The 19,117-nt window shown below is 38.1% G+C and overlaps 2 protein-coding genes across 2 annotated transcripts; both read left to right on the top strand.

The window, feature by feature from the left end:
- The first annotated feature begins 2,504 nt into the window (after nucleotides 1-2,504).
- On the top strand, nucleotides 2,505-3,832 carry LOC149298012 (maternal B9.10 protein-like). Its single transcript, XM_089487991.1, has 4 exons — nucleotides 2,505-2,677; nucleotides 2,860-2,997; nucleotides 3,088-3,280; nucleotides 3,641-3,832. The coding sequence occupies exons 1-4, from the start codon at nucleotides 2,505-2,507 to the stop codon at nucleotides 3,830-3,832; spliced, it is 696 nt and encodes a 231-aa protein (XP_089344117.1).
- A 6,985-nt stretch (nucleotides 3,833-10,817) lies between these two features.
- Nucleotides 10,818-17,490, top strand: LOC149298013 (zona pellucida-like domain-containing protein 1). The gene is made up of 8 exons (XM_089487875.1): nucleotides 10,818-10,905; nucleotides 11,241-11,467; nucleotides 12,588-12,775; nucleotides 12,963-13,035; nucleotides 13,630-13,727; nucleotides 15,318-15,489; nucleotides 16,560-16,653; nucleotides 17,345-17,490. Exons 1-8 carry the CDS (start codon nucleotides 10,818-10,820, stop codon nucleotides 17,488-17,490), a joined length of 1,086 nt encoding a protein of 361 aa, XP_089344001.1.
- The last annotated feature ends 1,627 nt before the right edge of the window (nucleotides 17,491-19,117 follow it).

Consider the following 19,117-nt stretch of genomic DNA (forward strand, 5'->3'; position numbering starts at 1 on the left):
AAAAATGGGAATAAAGGTATGGACCACATTATAATAAGTCAATAACACCTTAGACAAGGTGGTATGCAGGATGCATTACCAGTAATTTGACAATGCCCTAGAGATCATCAGGGACATAGTCCCGGGGGCCTTGATGGCCAAGGTTGGCATCGAATCGGCTTTCAGGTTACCCTCATTGCACCCAGACAGTTTTAGGTGTAGGGGTTGTTATTTTCAAGGGAAGTTTTATGTTAATAAATGTCTGCCTAAGGGTTGCGCCATGTCATAAGCCTGTCAGGACTTACCCGCATGGCGGTCCCATGAAGACCTCCTCGAACCGCCACCACTCTTCTGAGGTAGCGGGCACCACCTCCCTACCCGCTGCCTCACAGACTGCAAGGAAGACCACACACCTCCCTGGCTGAACGCACGTGATTTCTACTCACACGTGCACTGTGACGTGCATATATGACCTCAGGTGACCTTAACTGGTGTAAGTGCGTACCTTTGCTCCTGGCTTGTCCTTGACTTCGCCTTTTGGTTCTTGATTAGGCTCTGCTCCTGTTCCTATTGACCCGGCTTGTTTGACTTGGCTTCTGGATTCTGATTCGGTCCTCTTGTTCTGACTCGGCTCCTGTGGTTCTCCTGTGGTTCTCCTGCCTTCGGAATACCTTGTGTTGTCGACTAAGGCCTGGTCTACCCTGCTTTACGAGATCTTCTTCTACAGCCATTACAGTGCCTTCTTTGAGTTCTTTGAATTCTGGCTAATTAGAGTGTGGGTGGACAAAGAGGAGTACAGTCCAGATTTACAATTATTTACGGATGCAGTGGGTTAAGTAGGCAATGAAGCATTCCTGGCAGGTGAGTGGTGCGCCAAGAAATAGCCAACTGAATTTGACATTCATTGAACTGATCCCCATCATAGTAGCTTTGGGAATTTGGTAGACCAGCCTGGCCAACAAGTCTGTAGTATTTTGGACAGATAATATAGTGTTATATCTGCCATTAATACCCTGTCGTCAACTTCTATTCCAGTCATCAGGCTTATCAGGCACTTGGTCTTATTATGCATGAAGCACAAAATTTGTTTTAAAGCTAAACGTGTGCCAGGAGTGAACAACACTACTGCTGATGCCTTGCCCAGGAGTGATCTAAGTAGATTTTTTAGTGGAAAAGCACCTTTAACTATAAAATTGGACCATTTTCATATTTTCACTCATCTAGTACAGCACTGCTCTGTTCAGACAGTATACATGTAGTCAGATTATACATCGGCGCCATGTAACGATTGTGCTGCAACTGTGCTTCCTTTATGGAAGGTATACTTGTAAACATCCCCAGTCTATAATCTGCTTGACTATGTTTAACCTATTTTTCGCAGGGATATTGTTTTGACAAGTCTATGCTATTAAGTAAAGTTCTTAGTCCCCATATAACTGAACACTTCACCCAACCTATATATCACCTGCAAACTGGGACAGGCTCTTCATTTAACCCACGTGGTAAAATGCTCATACCTGGGAACTGGGAAACCTGTCATCTGCATTTGTAATACTTCTAACTCTTTAATAGTTTATGACAAAGATCCTGTTGTAGTGACCAGTTAATGATGTCAACCAAATGGCTGTAATAATGGCATGACAATATAAGAAGTCCCATACTAACAGTCTAGTAAGGATAATATGTATAATAAGCTTGTTACACATCTCAAGAGCTCCATATTGACAAACTGGACATGGTGGGTAAATTATTTTATTTGTGTATTTGTTAGTCATATGTTTCTCAATAGTAAACCTGGAAGCACCAAACTAGCTTCAATGATCCATAATGACTATAATATTGAGCAGACCAGATGGGCCAAATGGTTCTTAAGCGCTATCAAATTCTATGTTTCTAACTTTAATACACATCTATTGGTTTCTAATCAGGGACATGCACAACACCTGTGTGTGGTTGAGCTTAATGGGGTGGTTCCTATTTATTGAAGAACTTGGGAGTTGTGTTTTACCAACACAGACACTTGGGCTCAGGTGAGTATGGGCTGAGTAGCATGATCTTTGGTAGTGTAAGAAGACTTGAAGAACCTTCTTTGCAGCTTGTCATGCAGATGCCTTTGACCCCCCCCCCTTCTTAAAATATAAGAAGGCTAAATACAAAACACAACTTACATCTGTTTAGTGCATGACTTGTTAAAGTTAAGTTGGGCTATTTCTTGTGCTGATCCTGCAGGGGAGTTTGGTTTTCTTTTGAAAAGAGGCTACTGCAACTATACCTTATTAAAGACTTCCCCACTTTTTTTTACATGAACTGTAACACTTGGGTGCTTGTGTGAGTCTATCATGTTGGACTTATTGTTTCAAGCAGGTCTCTTAAATTATGTGCAAGATGGGTTAATGTTTAATGCAGTAATAGATGGCATTATGGTAAGGGTTTCATTTTATGCTGCATGTCTAAATGGTGGCTGCCATTTTCTCATAATGTCTGTTCTATTTTGCAGCTACTGTGCTATAAGTAAGAACCAAAAAATGAAAGAAGAAATTGCTGCCACGGTTGTGTTCATCACAATGCTGGTTAAAAAGCACAGAAAGCTGACCAAACCGAAAATAGAAAAATTTGCAGCCATGCTCACCACCATATTATTTGCAAAGTATAAAACTCACTGGTATACAGAGAATCCCATGAAAGGACAAGCATTCAGGTAAGATCATTAGGACAAAACAGGCAATACAGTTATCATAACCCCCAAAGGTAGGGGTATATTAAAAATGCTTTAATTCTGTAGTGCTAGTGATGTAATTTGGCTATACCTTGCTGCCAATGTAGCTCTGAAAATGAATGATAACCATTGCCACAGATCTGACCTAAGATTACTCCTTACAGATGCATAAGGATAAATGTGCATCAATATATAGACTCAGTCTTGGAACAGGCATGTGCAGAGAGTGACGTGGACTTCAATGACCTTGGCTTACCAAAAGAAATGACCATATGGGTAGATCCGTTTGAAGTGTGCTGCAGGTAATTCTCTTGAGGCCATGTGCTTTACTGGTTCCTGTTATAGAGCATTAACCTGTTGCTAATTGGCTTTTATGCATGTTCTCGATAAAGGTATGGGGAGAAAAATAGTCCTTTCACAATTGCAAGCTTCATGGGAAAAGAAGATCCTAATGTATCCAAACACATTAGCAGCGCTGTTGAAAAGGCAACCTCTGACTATCACTCTGGCACATCCTCAGATGAGGAGACCAGTAAAGAACCAAGGACCATTCCTACTGTGAGCAATCCCAACAGTGTATATCAGGTATTCTCATCCCCGGGGGGGGGGAGGAGGAATGGAATACTGTGTATGTAGAAGATGGCAGCATGTCTGTAGCTGACCACCTCTGGGTCCTTATAGGATGAAGACTACTCAAACCTGACTGTGCTTTTTATGGTAGTATAGTGTGATCAGTGGCTTTCCAGTGCAGTACATCTTTCATTTAGTCTTAATGAAACACTGTTCTTTTCAGACAATATAGTCTCTTTGCCTGGAACGAAGTTGCCCCAGTGATCCCGATTCTCATTCTCGCTCTGTCTACGTTAAAGTACTTTTATAACCAAAATTCTAGCTGGTCAAATTGTACTTATGTTTCTCAAATTGCATCTTTTATTTCACTTATAGTCTCAAGACTACATTCCTGCAATCCAAGCTTGGTCCCAGTTTCCCCGTAGAAAGAATTACTCAAGTGATGGATACCATCAGCATCAGGCTGCTGGATATTATCCTCCACAAAGAAGCTACAAATCCTTCAGGCAGTCTGCTTTTTCAGGTCCTAGGATTGACCGATACCACTGGGTGAATGCAAAGCGATAACATTAAGGTGTTTTGTGTCTTAGCACTTAAAATAACTTTTTAAACTTATGAAATATAAGCTTTTATGAAAACAGATTTTATATGTTTTATGAATGTTTGTTTATGTGAACTATGGTCTGACATGTTTTGTTTTTTTTTTTTATAAAAAATGAATAAATTAACCTGATTCACTTTTAAACTTCATGTGTCATGTGTTTTATCTCCCCCCCCCCCCTTATTTTGTATTAGGACATGGTCATCTAGAATGCTAGATGTCTATTTTGCTTAAAGCCATGTTGCTGTAAACTCTGGTGGGATATTGCATGCTTGCCTCCGAATCACAATTTGCTGCAACCTCTTTAGGCCCAGGATTTTCACAACCAGAGGTTCAATATTTTATGTAATACACACTCCACAGACAACCAATAATATTTATTATATAATTTTTATAAGAGATTATACCCGGCCAATTAGCCAGCAATAGGAAGAGCACTGAGTCTCTCTCCTGTCGACGCGAACTTCTGTGGGTGTCGGCAATGACCACTAATGGAAGGGAATGCTTGGTTCTGTGACCAGGCATTCCTTGCCAACAGTATTACAACCTGATCTCCTGTGTAGTAACAGGGAGATGTACCTGCTGTCATTTGTTTGGGAGTTGTCTTCTTCTTCTCCCCCCGATGTAGTTTGTACATTCTAATGGGCTGCTTGCCACAAGTTTAAATGATGTAAAGGCAGTCCTTAAAATCATATACTATTTGTCAGTGAGCTAATTTTGTGAAGCTAGAGTACGTGGTAAGTATCGTTTAAATTTTTTTTTTTTTTTTTCTTTCTTTGGAAATCTAGAGTGTCCGTCGCTGAGTATATTAGTTTCCATTGTTACTTTAGAAATGTAATACGGGTGCACACGCCCTATTCTAACTGACTTTTAGACATGTTGTGAAATTAGTTCCCACACAATATTCTATTGTTCTAATTCCATGAATCATGCTCCAAGCCATGACACCTGTTAGACAATTGTCTATTCATTCAGTTTCTGTTGTGCATAAGGTTAGGGCTATAACGTACCCTTTGTTTTTGGTTTTTTTAGGAATGTTGGAGCTTGTAGGGTCATAAACTTAAACTATGAATCTATCCATGGCAAGGATCCATTTGGTTTTCCAAAAACATGTAGTAAAATTGAACACACTATTTCTTTTTAGCAGCGGTCATATTGAGGCGTGAGGATGTATTTATAAACGTAAATTTTATCATGTTTATACTCAAATGCAGCATTAGAAATGCTATGCCTGGTGGAGTAAAATGCCCAAGCCTTCCCCAGAAACAATTCCCTGATAGCGCCACCAAAGAAAATAACTTGCCTAAGATAAAAACATCACTTTGGTGCTAAGTGATACTAAAGGGAACAAGCTATAAACTTTTGTTCACTGAGGCTCCTGTGCAGGCAAATAAAGAAAGTAAAAAAAAAACCAAAGACATTTCATTTAGTGTTGCTCATGTCCTTAACACTTTAAGGACAATGGGCGGTCCCAAAACCCATTGATAACAATGTATTTGGAACCTGTACACTACTGGAAATGCATATAGGTTGTGCACTAGCACAGTGCTTAGTGGTTTCACTATGGGTAATGGATACAAGATAGAACACAGATAAGGTAGTGCAGCCCGGAAAGATCTATATGTGTGAAGGAAGGTGTTGGGCTCATTATTTGGTCGCAGCCCCCCCAAAAAACTTTAGATATTGCTATCATTCCACAGCACTGTACAATGGGTAAACATGTTCATCTATGGGTTTTCCTCCTTTTCTAGAAATATATGCAACTCTCAAGAAATTGAGTTGCCAGTAATAAGGCAGGAAAGGCAATACCACAACTGCTTCAGGTGACACATGTTGAAGAATTTCACAGGACTTCCTTAGGAGGCTGTCATTATCTTCTGAAAATTTCACTACAGAGATTCATAATGAATTAAATTGTTTGTTGCCCTTTGCTTTGTCAATAAAATACGTTTTCCTGGAGTATATTGTTAGCATGGCATTTATTCCTAACTTTGTACCAAACAGAAAAATCACCCATTAGGGCCGGCCTGGGAATGAAAAGCAGCCCTGGAAAAATTTGGAGACCAGCCCCATATATTGTACCCATGCGCACCCCTTATACATACCCGGGTCACACTATTTGGCATACAAATAACTATAAAACATAATTTTTATCACATTATTTGTATTAAAATGCCAGAAAGCAAAAGTGTTAAAAGGCCCTAATAAATTAAATACATTACACATAATGGAATCAAAACATTTGCTGCTGCAAACGTTTTTAGATGAAAATGTTCCATTATTCAGTGCAGCAAAACAGTGATCACGATATTCTCGTAAGAAACTTTTGGCTGTTAATACTGGCCGCCTCCACCGGCGTGCACGCACCTTGCCGCCTAATGGCCGTGCCTCAGCTCTTTGTCCCACCCCTTTTAAGACGTGGGACGAATAGCTGGGGCACGGCCATTGGGTGGCGCGGTGCGTGCACGCCGGTATCCTGGTGGGCCAGACCAGCCCTGTCACCCATTACACTAATTAAACAATCTCTTGACACACATATCCAAACAAAATTTTTAGCTCCCACAATTCAATCTGTTTTTCTGGAGCAGACAAAGGCACATCGGTAAGTCATCTGAAAGTATTAAATTCGAATCCCATCTTTTGCTAATGTGATCTGTGCTGAAACAGCATTTACAACCCCAGACTCTCCCAAGAATCTGATCCACTACAGAAAAGCCCATGTGACATGTTTGTGTTTGGTTATATTTATCCTTGTGATTGACTACTTTGTCCCCAGGAGACACTGATGATTGACCATTATTATCGTTAGCTGATCAAGGGACTTGAACGAAAACATAGGCCATAGTAGATAAGCATGTGAATTATAAAGAAGAGAACATAATAAAAATGTATCAGATTATATATAACCACCAATAATAATAGAAGTCAATGACCACTAAACTAAGCTGGAGCCATCCTAAAATTATCAGCCAAAGTGAGGTGATACTTACACCTCACTCAGGTAACCTAATGAACTAGCATTTAAACTTGAGTGCTGAATAGGTAACTGGCCCTCAAAAGGTATATAGACGCTACCCTGAGACATACACCAATCAGCCATAACATTATGACTACTATTGTGTAGGTCCCCTTTTTGCTACCAAAACATCCCTGACGCGTCGAGACATGGACTCCACTAGACCTCTCAAGGTAGTCTTACTGGGGTCCACCTCTTCATAAGGTATAGTGAAGTCAAGGAGCTGATACCACAACTCTCCTGCAAACTGTCCCGTCAACTTTCCCTTTAATAAAAAGACTTGTATGTTTCAGCTACACAAAGCTTGCTGCATCAAATTTTGTTACCCTATTTTTGTCTCTCTCTCTCTCTCTCTCTCTCTCTCTCTCTCTCTCTCTCTCTCTCTCTCAGTGTTTCTTCACCTTAAATTGTAAGCAGCCTGTCCAGTTTGTGTAAATAATATAATATATATAATAAATATTCTAATAATTTGGCTGGTGTGAAAAATATTGTTCGGGCAATCAAAATAAATCCCCATACAGCAATAACTTTATGACCACCTGCCTAATATTGTGTAGGTCCCCCTTTTACCGCCAAAACAGCCCCGATCTGTCAACGCCACTAGACCTCTGGAGGTGTGCTGTGGTATCTGGCACCAAGATGTTAGCAGCAGATCCTATATGTCCTATTAGTTGTGAGGTGCGGCGTGCGGCCTCCATGGATGCATTCTGGTGCCATGCACTCTCCAAGTAAGTGACGCACCCAGCCATCCATGTGATGTAAAAATAAAACATGATTCATCAGACCGGGCCACCTTCTTCCATTGCTCCATGGTCCAGTGCTTTTGCTCACATGTCCATTGTAGGCATTTTTGGCAGGTGAGAGGGGTTAGCATGGGCACCCTTACTGGTCTGTGGCTACGCTGCCCCATATGCAACAAACTGCGATCCACTGTGTGTTCAGACACTTTTCTATCAGAACCAGCACTAACTTTTTCAGCAATAAGAGTGGTTTTGACCACATAGGCCAGCCTTCGCTCCCCAACTGCATTAATGGGCCTTGGCTGCCAAATATCCTTTCACTGGTTCACCACTGCAGACCGGGAACACCCCACAAGAGCTGCAGTTTTGGAGATGCTCTGACCTTGTCAAAATCGTTCAGATCGTTACGCTTGCCCATTTTTCCTGCTTCTAACATGTCAACTCTTTCTGCCTAATATTACCCCTCCCAATGACAGGTGCCATGATAGCGAGATTATCAGTGTAATTCTGTTCACCTGTCACTGGTCATAATGTTATGGCTGATCGGTGTATGTCTCATGGCAGAGTGCATATTAACTAGACTTGTGCATTCGTCTTTGGGCGAACATGAAGACATGAAGAGGAGAAGACAGTGGAGGTAAAACGTAGATGAAGATGAAGACACACAAGACGAAGAATCTTCGTGTTCGTCTTCGTCTACTAATCTCCCCGGTCCCTTCCCCATCTAGCCTACCTTATCTTCGCGGCATCGCGGTAGTTGACGGAAGCGGAAATCTGTAGTTCGGCGACAGGGTAGTGCGAGTGAGCCTATTGGTCGCCTACAGGGACCACCTCTGGCATTAACCAATTTGTTGATGCCAGAGGAAGACCCTGCAGGTGACCAATAGGCTCACTCGCACGGCCTTTTTAACTCCTGACAGCGAACCTATGGATTTCCACTCCTGTTAACCCCTGCCATGCTGCGTTAGATAACGGGAGCGGAATTCCGTAGGTTAAAGGCCCTTAACTCCTTAAGGTGCAACAAGTTACGACACCAGGATTTTAAAAGTCTGTACGATTGACCAATAGAGTCGTTCGTACAGACTTTTAAAATCCTAATGCAGCAACTTGTCCAGCAGAGACCAGTGGTGTCCCTGCTCTATCAGTTAAATGTCCGTACAAGCGACTTTATTGGTCGTTCGTAACTGTTGCAGCAGGGAGAGCAGTAGTCACTCCCGGCCAAGTTACGGCACCAGGATTTTAAAAGTCTGTACGAGTGACTCTATTGGTCGCCAGCAGGGGGCTCGTCTGCCATCAACCATTTGTTGATGGCAGACGAGCCCCCTGCTGGCGACTAATAGAGTTGCTCATATGGACATTTAAACTCCTGGCGCCAGAGCTGCTGCGGTACGCGTTAACTCCGTATTAACCCCTTATAAGAAAGAAAAAACGAACACGAAGAATGTCCACGAATATTCGCCCGAAGAGAAGACAAGAACGGGCGAATATTCGCGGAATACGAAGATTTTTTTTTTGCCAAGGACGAGCATGAAGACGAACACGAAGAGCCCCCTGGTGCCCAAGTCTAATATTAACCTTTCTCTTTTTTGCACAATTAGGGCCGTAATTATAAGAAGGATTTGTTAGTCAGTAAGTATCACCCTGCACAATAATAAAAATATAATTCCCACAGTTTTACAGAAAACAAAAATTATGTAGTGTGTAATATGCATTTATCTGGACTCAAGGTGGAGCCCAGCACACAGAAACTGGTTTCTTGTGTCTTTCTTAAAAATACCCTTTGTTTTCTTAACATTGTCATTTATTATGAATTATTTATACACAATGTCACCAAAATATGATTTATTTTACTGTATATACTAGCTAGGTTGTTAGTTCTTCAACTGACAACAAATCTCTGTCAAAGCCTTCAAATATTAAAGGAAGCATTCAGAGTTGTCCCAGTTCTACTTTATCTGATATCGCAAAAAAACTCTTTATCCTGCTATTTCCCATATTTTTACATTTAGGGAAAATGACAACTTTTTTCCTTGAATAGGAATAGAGTCTTCAATTAATTGAGTTATCTTGGGACTACTCTCTTTACTGATGTTTATTAAACTTGTTTCATGTAAAAGATAGACAAGGAAGGACACAGTGCATCAACTACGCTCCTGTTCAGCCATCGCTTATGTTCTGTTATGTTGAAACCTTCACATGCTACATGTTTTCCCAGTTTTAATGGACAAGGAGACAGATGGCAGATACAAATTGTAATTGTGTGTGAGCATGGATGTGTAATTGTGTAAGTGGGATGAGATGGAGTGTGTGGAAGTGAGTATGGTAAGTGTGTGTCATTTGGGAAATGTGTGTTTATATATGTTGTATGTTGGAAGGGGGCAAGGAGCAAAGAAGCCACAGACAAGTTGTTAAAGTTGGGGGACCCGGGGGAATTGCTTGCACCAGGGCCCCATGGTTTTTAGTTATACCCCTTCGCCTAGACTCATACAACTTTTTACATGCAGTCTTACAATTATAGTCGACAATGTAAAGAACCTTTTTTTTTTTCGTTTTGTCAAAATAAAGACTGTTGCCTACAATGGTAAACGTTACAATCTTTTGCATCATTTCTGTGATTAAAATCCCTTTTAGAATGACATATTTAATTTGTTTATATATGATTTGTTTAACATAAACAAGTAATAAGACAGTAATAAGATTGATTTTATATGTGATACAATAAACTAATTACCAGAATGTATAGAACCATGTAGAAACTGAAAAATAATGATAAATTAGGGTACAGCAAGTCCATTACTATTAACAGTATTCTATTATATATCATATACTTTAGGGGTGTGATGCAGTCATGATACTCCTGTTTGGTGGGAATGGAACATCTTGTTTGGTTATGACAGATGAAAAGGTATGAAATTCTAGATGAAATTCAAAACTGCTCCTTGTCCACCAGTTAAAATAAGGCTAAAATTCCTGAAACCAGTTTTATTTTTTTCAAACCCTTTATAAGTGTTTTAAGTCCATAGCGCATCTTCACATTTCATGCCTTCAAGAGCAGGTAATTCTGAAACCGGTAAGTATGTGACCATGTAGAGGCATTTACGCTATATATGTACACACATCATTAACGGCGTGAACAATTAATTTCCTTCCTTTTGTAGACTCCTTGTTATTCACAGAATGACCCATCATTTAAGGATGTGGTTTCCACTGCTCCTGCTGTTGATTATATCCACAGAGAGATATTTTGTGGACGCGTGCTCGAGCGCCTATGATCGACTTCCAGGTAAATGTAACAGTCATGTTAATAAAAACATTTGTCTATACTGTATATTGTGATATATATGACTAAATGTCTGAGAATCGTAGGGATAAATGCTATGTATGCTCCTGCCAATTTTTACTTACATGATATGTAGCTCTACCTCAATTTTTGGAGGTTTCAGAATTGGATGATAATTTCCTTAGATTGTTTAATTTATCTTAAAATGTTGCAGAAAACAAAAGGAGAAATCGCCGATAATTATAATTAAACATTTAGATAAATATGTGAAGCGCTTCTGTGGACATATTGGTTTCAATTTAAATTGGATTTTATTTTTAACGTCATTCTTGTTTTAGACAATAGCGACATTGCTGTAACCTGTGGCCCAAAAGATATTCTCTTATCTATAAATGCTTGCCCTGTGTGGTATGCAAACTTCAATCCACTTGAACTGGCCCTTAATGGCAAACAAAATGTCACCGAGTGTTTGGGTGTCATGAATAACTCAACTGGAAGCCCATTCATGGAATTTATCCTACCTGTGGATGACACCAGTGGTAATAAATGTGGAAACATTATCCAAGTGAGTAAACTATTGTTTTTTTATGTATTGAATCCGCAAATTGTATAGCGTGAAGAGAATGTTATTACCAAATTCAATCATACATGAATATATATATATATATATCTATCTATATATATATCTTTTTACAACAATAATAAAACTAAACCAAATTTACAAGGGCCTTTTTAGATCTGTCACAGACATTCATGAAATGATTGGCTTCAGACCATCATAACATATCCTATATAGGACACCTATGGCCCTCAGACTGGAAGCCTAGAAAAGACACCTGTAATATAATGTAATTTTTGGTCTACTATGTTCTAGCGATGGGGCCCTATGACAATCCTAAATAAGAGCTGTCTTAACAATTAACGTTTTAAAATTTGTAGGTGTCACTCTGTCCCCTCTCCTGTCTTTCCATTAGAATATGCTAGAAACAGAGATGAGTTAAACGAGAAAGAAGTCTCATTTTCTAACTCCAGTAACTATGAAATGCCCTCATTAATTTGCAGGGGTAGGCAGAAACATTGCTCATGGAGGACATTTACTGGGGTCTGTGGTGGACAAGTTAATGATGTTCTATGGACCTCACAAACCTTGTACGGACACTTTGCCCATCCCTGCCAATTTGCATACAGTAAAATGCACTGGAGTCCATGCAAAAGGACTCTAACATGCATTAAAAAAATACAATTGTAAGACTAGGCTGTTCCTTCAAAATAAACCCCAAAACAATCGATATATATCCCAGTGCAATATGGAAAGGAAAAATAAAGACACAAATTGAGATGGAAGCAGTATATGAGTATGTAGGGTAAGTGTACTTCCCTGGATAAAAGTAACATTTATTAGAGAATGTGTGGAATAAATCCTGAATGTTTAATAAGAAAAATGGGTAGTGTTAGAAATATGTAAAAAAAAAGAAATAGATAGGAAATGAGAAGAGGTACTACCTCCGTATATCCACATGTGCATGACCCTGTTATATTGTTTTGCTATCATAAAGTTTAAGGGGCCACCGTGCTGCAGAATATGATGGCACTATTAATGTATATATAAAATTATCATCTAGTAGGATGAAGGCTATCCTTTAGTACTGCCAGAAGCTCTAAGTTATTTTACCTCCACCCCTCAGATCATAGAGGGAGCTGGAAGTGGTGCCTTCAGTGACTATTCCAACATTCAAACAGTGGCCATCTCTGGATTCGTGGATTCGCCATCTGCTGAGGACAGCGGACTTGTCACATTCAGCACCAACCTGTATTATAACTTCTCGTGCTACTACCCCCTCCAGTATATGTTAAACAATACCCAGCTTTTGACGTAAGTATCTACCATTCTGCCAAATCACAAATAATAGTTAAATATTTTATTTAAATATGTAGAAAAAAAATATGTAGAACATGTATAGTTTATAATTCTACTACAGGCAGAAATAGTCAGTGTACATTATTTATTTCATATTCAAGTGTTGTTAGGCTTGATAATTACAATGTTTCCTATATTTCAGGTCATTTGGGGCTGTGGCTGTCAATTCCAATAATGGCAGCTTTATCAGCACTCTGAGTATGCAGCTTTTCACCGTGAGTAATAAAATGCTTACTAAAATACATTGTGCTATGAATTCTACTTGCGATAGCTGTGCAAGCTTCAGACATAGGCACTTTAACCCTTCCACGGATCCATAGGCTTAACTCATCCGTGACCACATGAGTTGAGTCTAGGATGTGGCTTAGACCTGGCTTAGGTCAAACCAGAGCCGGATCACACATATATAATATTTCTCTCTAGAAAGAACAGAAAAAGTCACGTACCATTGTCACCTTATCTGTTTAGTCTATATCTCCAATAATAGCTTTTAATACTTTGCAAACCTTTCTCAATGACCTGCAAATTGACTATAATGTTATTCCTTCTCAGAGACCACCGCTCCTCTCTCTCTCTCCCTCCCTCTCGCTCCCCCCTCTATCTCTTTCTCTCTCTCTCTCTCTCTCTCTCTCTATATATATATATATATATTGTGCCCTCCACAAGTATTGGCACCCTTGGTAAATTTTATTTTTGATATTTACATAATTCAACAGCATTCTCACATTTCCGAAAGACACGTTATCTCATATTTTCCTTATATTATCTCATATTTTTTCAGCAATAATCACCTATCTATTTATTTTAAGGATCAGGAGCTTTCTAATGCAGAACCTTTAAATGGAACCGTTTACCCTTTAAGGCAAAAAGTTTATGTACAAGTGTCTCTCAATAACCCATCAACAAGGTAAATGGTCACTACAGTTATTACACTTGAACATATACATATATATATGGCTACAAAAGTTTATGGTTTATACTGCAGATTTGCAAAATGTTTGCTAATTATTATTATTACCGTAGTTTTAACAACTCTTTAATTGTAGGAATTATTGCATATTTAAGAGACCAAAGTTTAGAGATTAAAATGCAGGATCACATAAGCTGTTGGGAGACATTATGGACCCCCGAGGACCTGAAAGCTTATGTGACTATATTTTACCCAAAGAATCCTGATCCACATGTATCTTAAACTTCTTTGGGGAACTATATATATATATATATCTTTATTTACACTATTATAATTTATAAACAGTTTGAAACATATAGTGTCACTTACTGTTTCAACAATAAAATTTCACATACTACAACACCTGCAGTATCTGTAGATGGCTTTTTGTATCTCTTTAGAAAAAATATAATTGCATCATAATAAGAAAGTATTTTCTTCTTTTCAGCTTCAATGTAATGCTGGACCATTGTTTTGCTACTCCATCACCTATGGTCACATCGGCATCCCCAAGTGATAAGTACAGCTTATTCACGGGGTAATGTGAGACACCTATATCCTCTTAAAACTAACACTGCATCATCCACCCTCACAAACAATTGCTAATTCCTAGTTAGCTTTCCTCGTACAACCATAAAATGTGATGGCTGATAATCTACTGTGCATGTTTGCAAGGCATATTAGGATGTAATGGAGAATGCAGACATGAACAGCATAACCACTTAAAGCAGTGTTTCTCAACCTTCCTAATACCGTGACCCTTTAATACAGTTCCTCATGTTGTGGTGACCCCCAACCATAAAATTATGTAATTATATATTGTCAAATATGTGTTTTCCGAAGGTCTTAGTCAACCCCTGTGAAAGGGTCGTTCGACCCCCAAAGGGGTCGCGACCCACAGGTTGAGAACCGCTGACTTAAAGCATAAAAAAAACCATACATTTGTAAGTACTGCACAGTGATGCAGCATCAACAATCAAGCATACTGTACAAAGCGGCAACAGTATTCACTGCAAGAAAACAACCACTGTAAACCGTTCCAGGCGTGTAAAATGTTTAGAGGTCAGTGTATGCGTAGCTGTAGCATTTCAGTATGTGACTTCAGTTCAAGTTCCACTTGCAATGTTTTTAGATGTGCGGGGTCACTTGCACTTCCACTAAATCATTTACTTACTTATCAGCACACTTAAGTACATTGCCTGCTTTAGTATAAGAAAACAGATATAGGTCTAGTTTTCTAACTTTTGCAACAAAAAATAGCTAGAATAAAGTATGAATCAATTTACCTGCTGTACAATATACCAGAGTCCATGCAGAACAAAGGAAAACAGGAATTCCTCATAAATTAGGCCCATTAGGCATCAATGTGAAAAACGTATCTTAGACATGATCCCAGTGACCACTTCTCATCCTGTACAGCCTTTTGCACCTAATGTTTATGAATCTCAATGATTAAACCACTTGTATAGTCTTAGCAAATACTAGCAAATTAATGATTAACTACGGTACTTAAAAAATAATATTTTTTTCCCATTCTTCTTGGCATAGGTGTAATGTGCAAAATAGGACATCGGTTATTTCCAATGGTAGAAATAAAACTGCCAAATTTAGCTTTGAGACATTCCGCTTTGTGCAACATAGTGGGCAAAAAACATCATCAATATATCTGCACTGTGTTACCAGACTCTGCCTGCCTGATAAGTGCCTGCAGTATCTTGAGGTGAGTTGTTGGCAATAAACATTACTGAAGTATTTATGATGAAAAACACTGTGTTTATCTTTTTAAATGTAAAGCAAATTTAAATAACTAAATGCCACCAATGACAAATCAGGTAATTTTTTATTTTTTTAAAAGAGTTATTTATTTATTTCTTTTAATTGCACAAGAATAAAAGACAGAAATTAAATTTTATTATCAACATGAAGATATTTAACAAATAATAATCCCTTATCTATCCAAAGCATTAAAGAAATGTCTTCTATAATTAATGTCAAATCTGTCAATTTTAGTGTGTATAAAACCATATTCACCAGGCCCAATCTCTTTTTAAGTTTGAACTAGTTGGGACAAAACAATATTATATGATATTTTATTTTCTAGATTAGCAAAATATAAAATTGGCTAAAATTAATCGGTATACAAGAATTTGTTTCTATCAAAATCCAAAGCTGTCTGGGTGGAGAGAGTTTTTACATTGACTCTGGGTTTCTTCCATACAAAATTAGGGAAGCTTGCTTGGATTATATCCAGTCAACTTTGGGGGGTTGATAAAGGGACTATAGTAAAAATATACAGCCATTTGGGAAGGATATAAGATTTTAAAGTGTTTATCCTACCCCACCAGGACAATTCTGTCTGTTTCCAGTCTTTCAGAAAGTCTTCTATAACTCTCTTACTATCTCCCGGAATAAGTATTCCCAAATAACTGAACTCTTGGGCCGAAAGTTTTAAATACTTCCTCCCTTACACATTGTCATCTAAATTTCTATATTAAACTATAGTTTTATGAAGATTTAATTTGCAGTACAAACTTTTACTATATTCATTTATCTCTTCTAGGAGATGTTTTACAGAACAAGTTGGTTCTGTGATTGCTTGCACATTTAGACTCTGCTTGTACTGAGCCAATGACAGACATACCCTACCCTCTAAAATGTAGCAAAACAGGCCATTTTATTTTAGTAATCTTTATTCAGCAGAAATAACATTTTCGAAATTGCAAACAGTGTATGAAAATAGTTTTACATGTTAATCCCAAATTTTCATTTACTAATAACATCTTTCAACAGGCATGCACAGGTTCAAGGCGAAAGAGAGCTGCTGTTTACGATCAAAGTACAGTGGAGGCAGTGACTGTTTCATCAGGACCCATCTATACGTCTGGTGAGGATTACATTGTCTATTTCGATTTAAAAAACAAATACTCCAGCTCTAATATAATAGACTGCACCCTCAAATAGAACGTGCCTACAATGATACACTTTTCTAATTATTCTGTTCTACAGATAAAGCAAGCGGTTCCTCTAGCCTGACAGAAAATGGTAAGATTTTTTTTTCATTTAAATCTATATGGAGAATATTTTTAAAGAAAAATCAATTAACTAGGAGAACTAGAGGATAATTGTGTACCTCTACTGTCAATACTTAAGAGCAATTAGGCGACAGAAAAAAGGGAGGGAAAAGAAGCCTAATTCCCGTACACCAGGAATTAGGCTTCTTTTTCCTCCCTTTTTTCTGTCACCTAATAGTAATATTTTATTCAAGAATCCAAGAATGCATTTTGTGGTTTTTGCCCCTCATTCACATCATTACCATATAACACTCTAGGCAGATCAAAAATTATTCATTCAGTACTTCATTTGTGTATGGTGTCTCATAGTGATGTCATAAACAGGAGACATTGTAACTTAAAAGTATTTAAAGTAGAAAGTTATTAATTTATATATATTAATAATATTCAGCATACTGGAAGCTGTGTTTCATAACCTTATTTCTTAATAAGTCCTACATCACTTTTATAATATGTATCGCCTTCACTGTCTGTTCCCTCTATTAATGATGCTTTATTTTCCAGCCGATCAAGAAGCAAAGAACCTGGCAGGGACCTTGACGGGACTCATCGTTGGGCTTATTATAGCTGCCATCACCGGAGCTGCCATTGTCATTGGCAGCATAATTCTGTATAAAATGTATCGCTGCAGAGCTGCTGAGACAAAGTGACATCTCTTCTAGGCATAGAAGAGAATCGACTTAGGAGGCTAAGAATGAACTGATTTTAGATACATGTAATATTCTGCATTATGATATCTAAAAGAATTGGTAGACATGATAACTAACATTTAAGAAAGAACAGCAAAACTCAAGACAGAACTACATTTTCAAAGTTATTAACGACATAAAAATAAAATCATGTAACGTACATAGGAGCTTTTCCTTTTTTTCCTTCTGGGGGCAAGAATACTGTATATCATATACTTAGTCTACATACATAAGTGGCCTGCCTTTACTTAGTTTAGTATGCCTAAATTCATTCCAGATATGTTGGTGGGGGTGACTGAATGTATGGAAAAAGCAAGTATTTTAAAGGAGAGAAAGAGAGATTTTAAAATAGTAACAGTGATACTTTTAGAAAAGTAGTGATTTTTGGAGAAAGGGGAAAAAAAATGAAGAGAAATCCAAGCAGATAAGAAGGGGGTATGGAAGGGAGAGGAAAGTTCAGGAGAAGTAGGTAGCTGGGAATACAGAATAAGGTTAACACATTGTTTGAATAACATTAATAGATTAACAAAATACATTAACTTTGCATTATTCTTGGCTCTTTATTTTAAAGCTCCTTGCACATATCTATAATGTTTTGCTTGAATCCTTTACTTGTTATGTGTTTACTCTGCTTCATTCATGCCCCCACAGAGGGGATTGTACTCTTTTTAATTACAACTCTTGCAAAATTATATTATTATTTTAAAATATATTTGTGTTGTCTGTACATTATTTTATATCTTTTAACATTTAATAAAATATTTTATTGCACTATGCTTTGTCACTCACTGACTTTTAAGGACATTATCTATCTGAGGCTGCTGTAGCCTATGACATGGAAATGTATTTCCACAGTCCCTGTCACAGGCCTCATTGTACCCTAAGCAGGGCTTTAATAAGGGTCCTTGCAGTTCTAATGACATAGTGAGCAGGGGAGGACTGGTATTTTCTGACCATCTTGAAATATATATGTACATACATATATACATACATACATACATACATACTCACTCCCTCCCATACCCTGTCACTCCCTCTCTCTTACCCCCTTACCCCTTAGAAACTCCATCTTTTTATGGTCCTTCAGGGGAAAGAGTAAAATGAAAGTCTTCAAATGTTTATAGGCTTAACTTTATCCAGAAGTGGAACAGCACCTTTCAGTCATAGATTCCACCTAAGCCCTATAAGCCCTTCAAGGACTCATATCAATTCCTACTCTGCCATTTAAATAATATAGGTATACATTAAGTGATCATCATAACAAGGGCAATTAGTAGATATTAACTAGAAATGTTATTTATATAACTGGTACAGCAGGTGCAACAGACAAAAAAATAGTATCTTAACATAAACTTAAAAAAAAAAATTTTGGAACTCTCAAGGGTATTAGTAATTGTTTATGATACCATGTATAAAGTAAATGATGTAACAAAGACCCTACAACAAAGTGTGTCTATATAATATACAACATTTAAAATCACAATGGCATATTAAGCAGGCTTGCATAAATAGTTGTTGAAAGTTCAGATGATGATCCCACTTCTACATTGTTTTCTTCAATATTCCAAATAATGACGAGGAGCACCTG

This window comes from Sceloporus occidentalis, unplaced genomic scaffold, assembly GCF_023333645.1.
Source record: "Sceloporus occidentalis isolate IW3139 unplaced genomic scaffold, rSceOcc1.0.p SCAF_35, whole genome shotgun sequence".
NCBI classification, from domain to species: domain Eukaryota; kingdom Metazoa; phylum Chordata; class Lepidosauria; order Squamata; family Phrynosomatidae; genus Sceloporus; species Sceloporus occidentalis.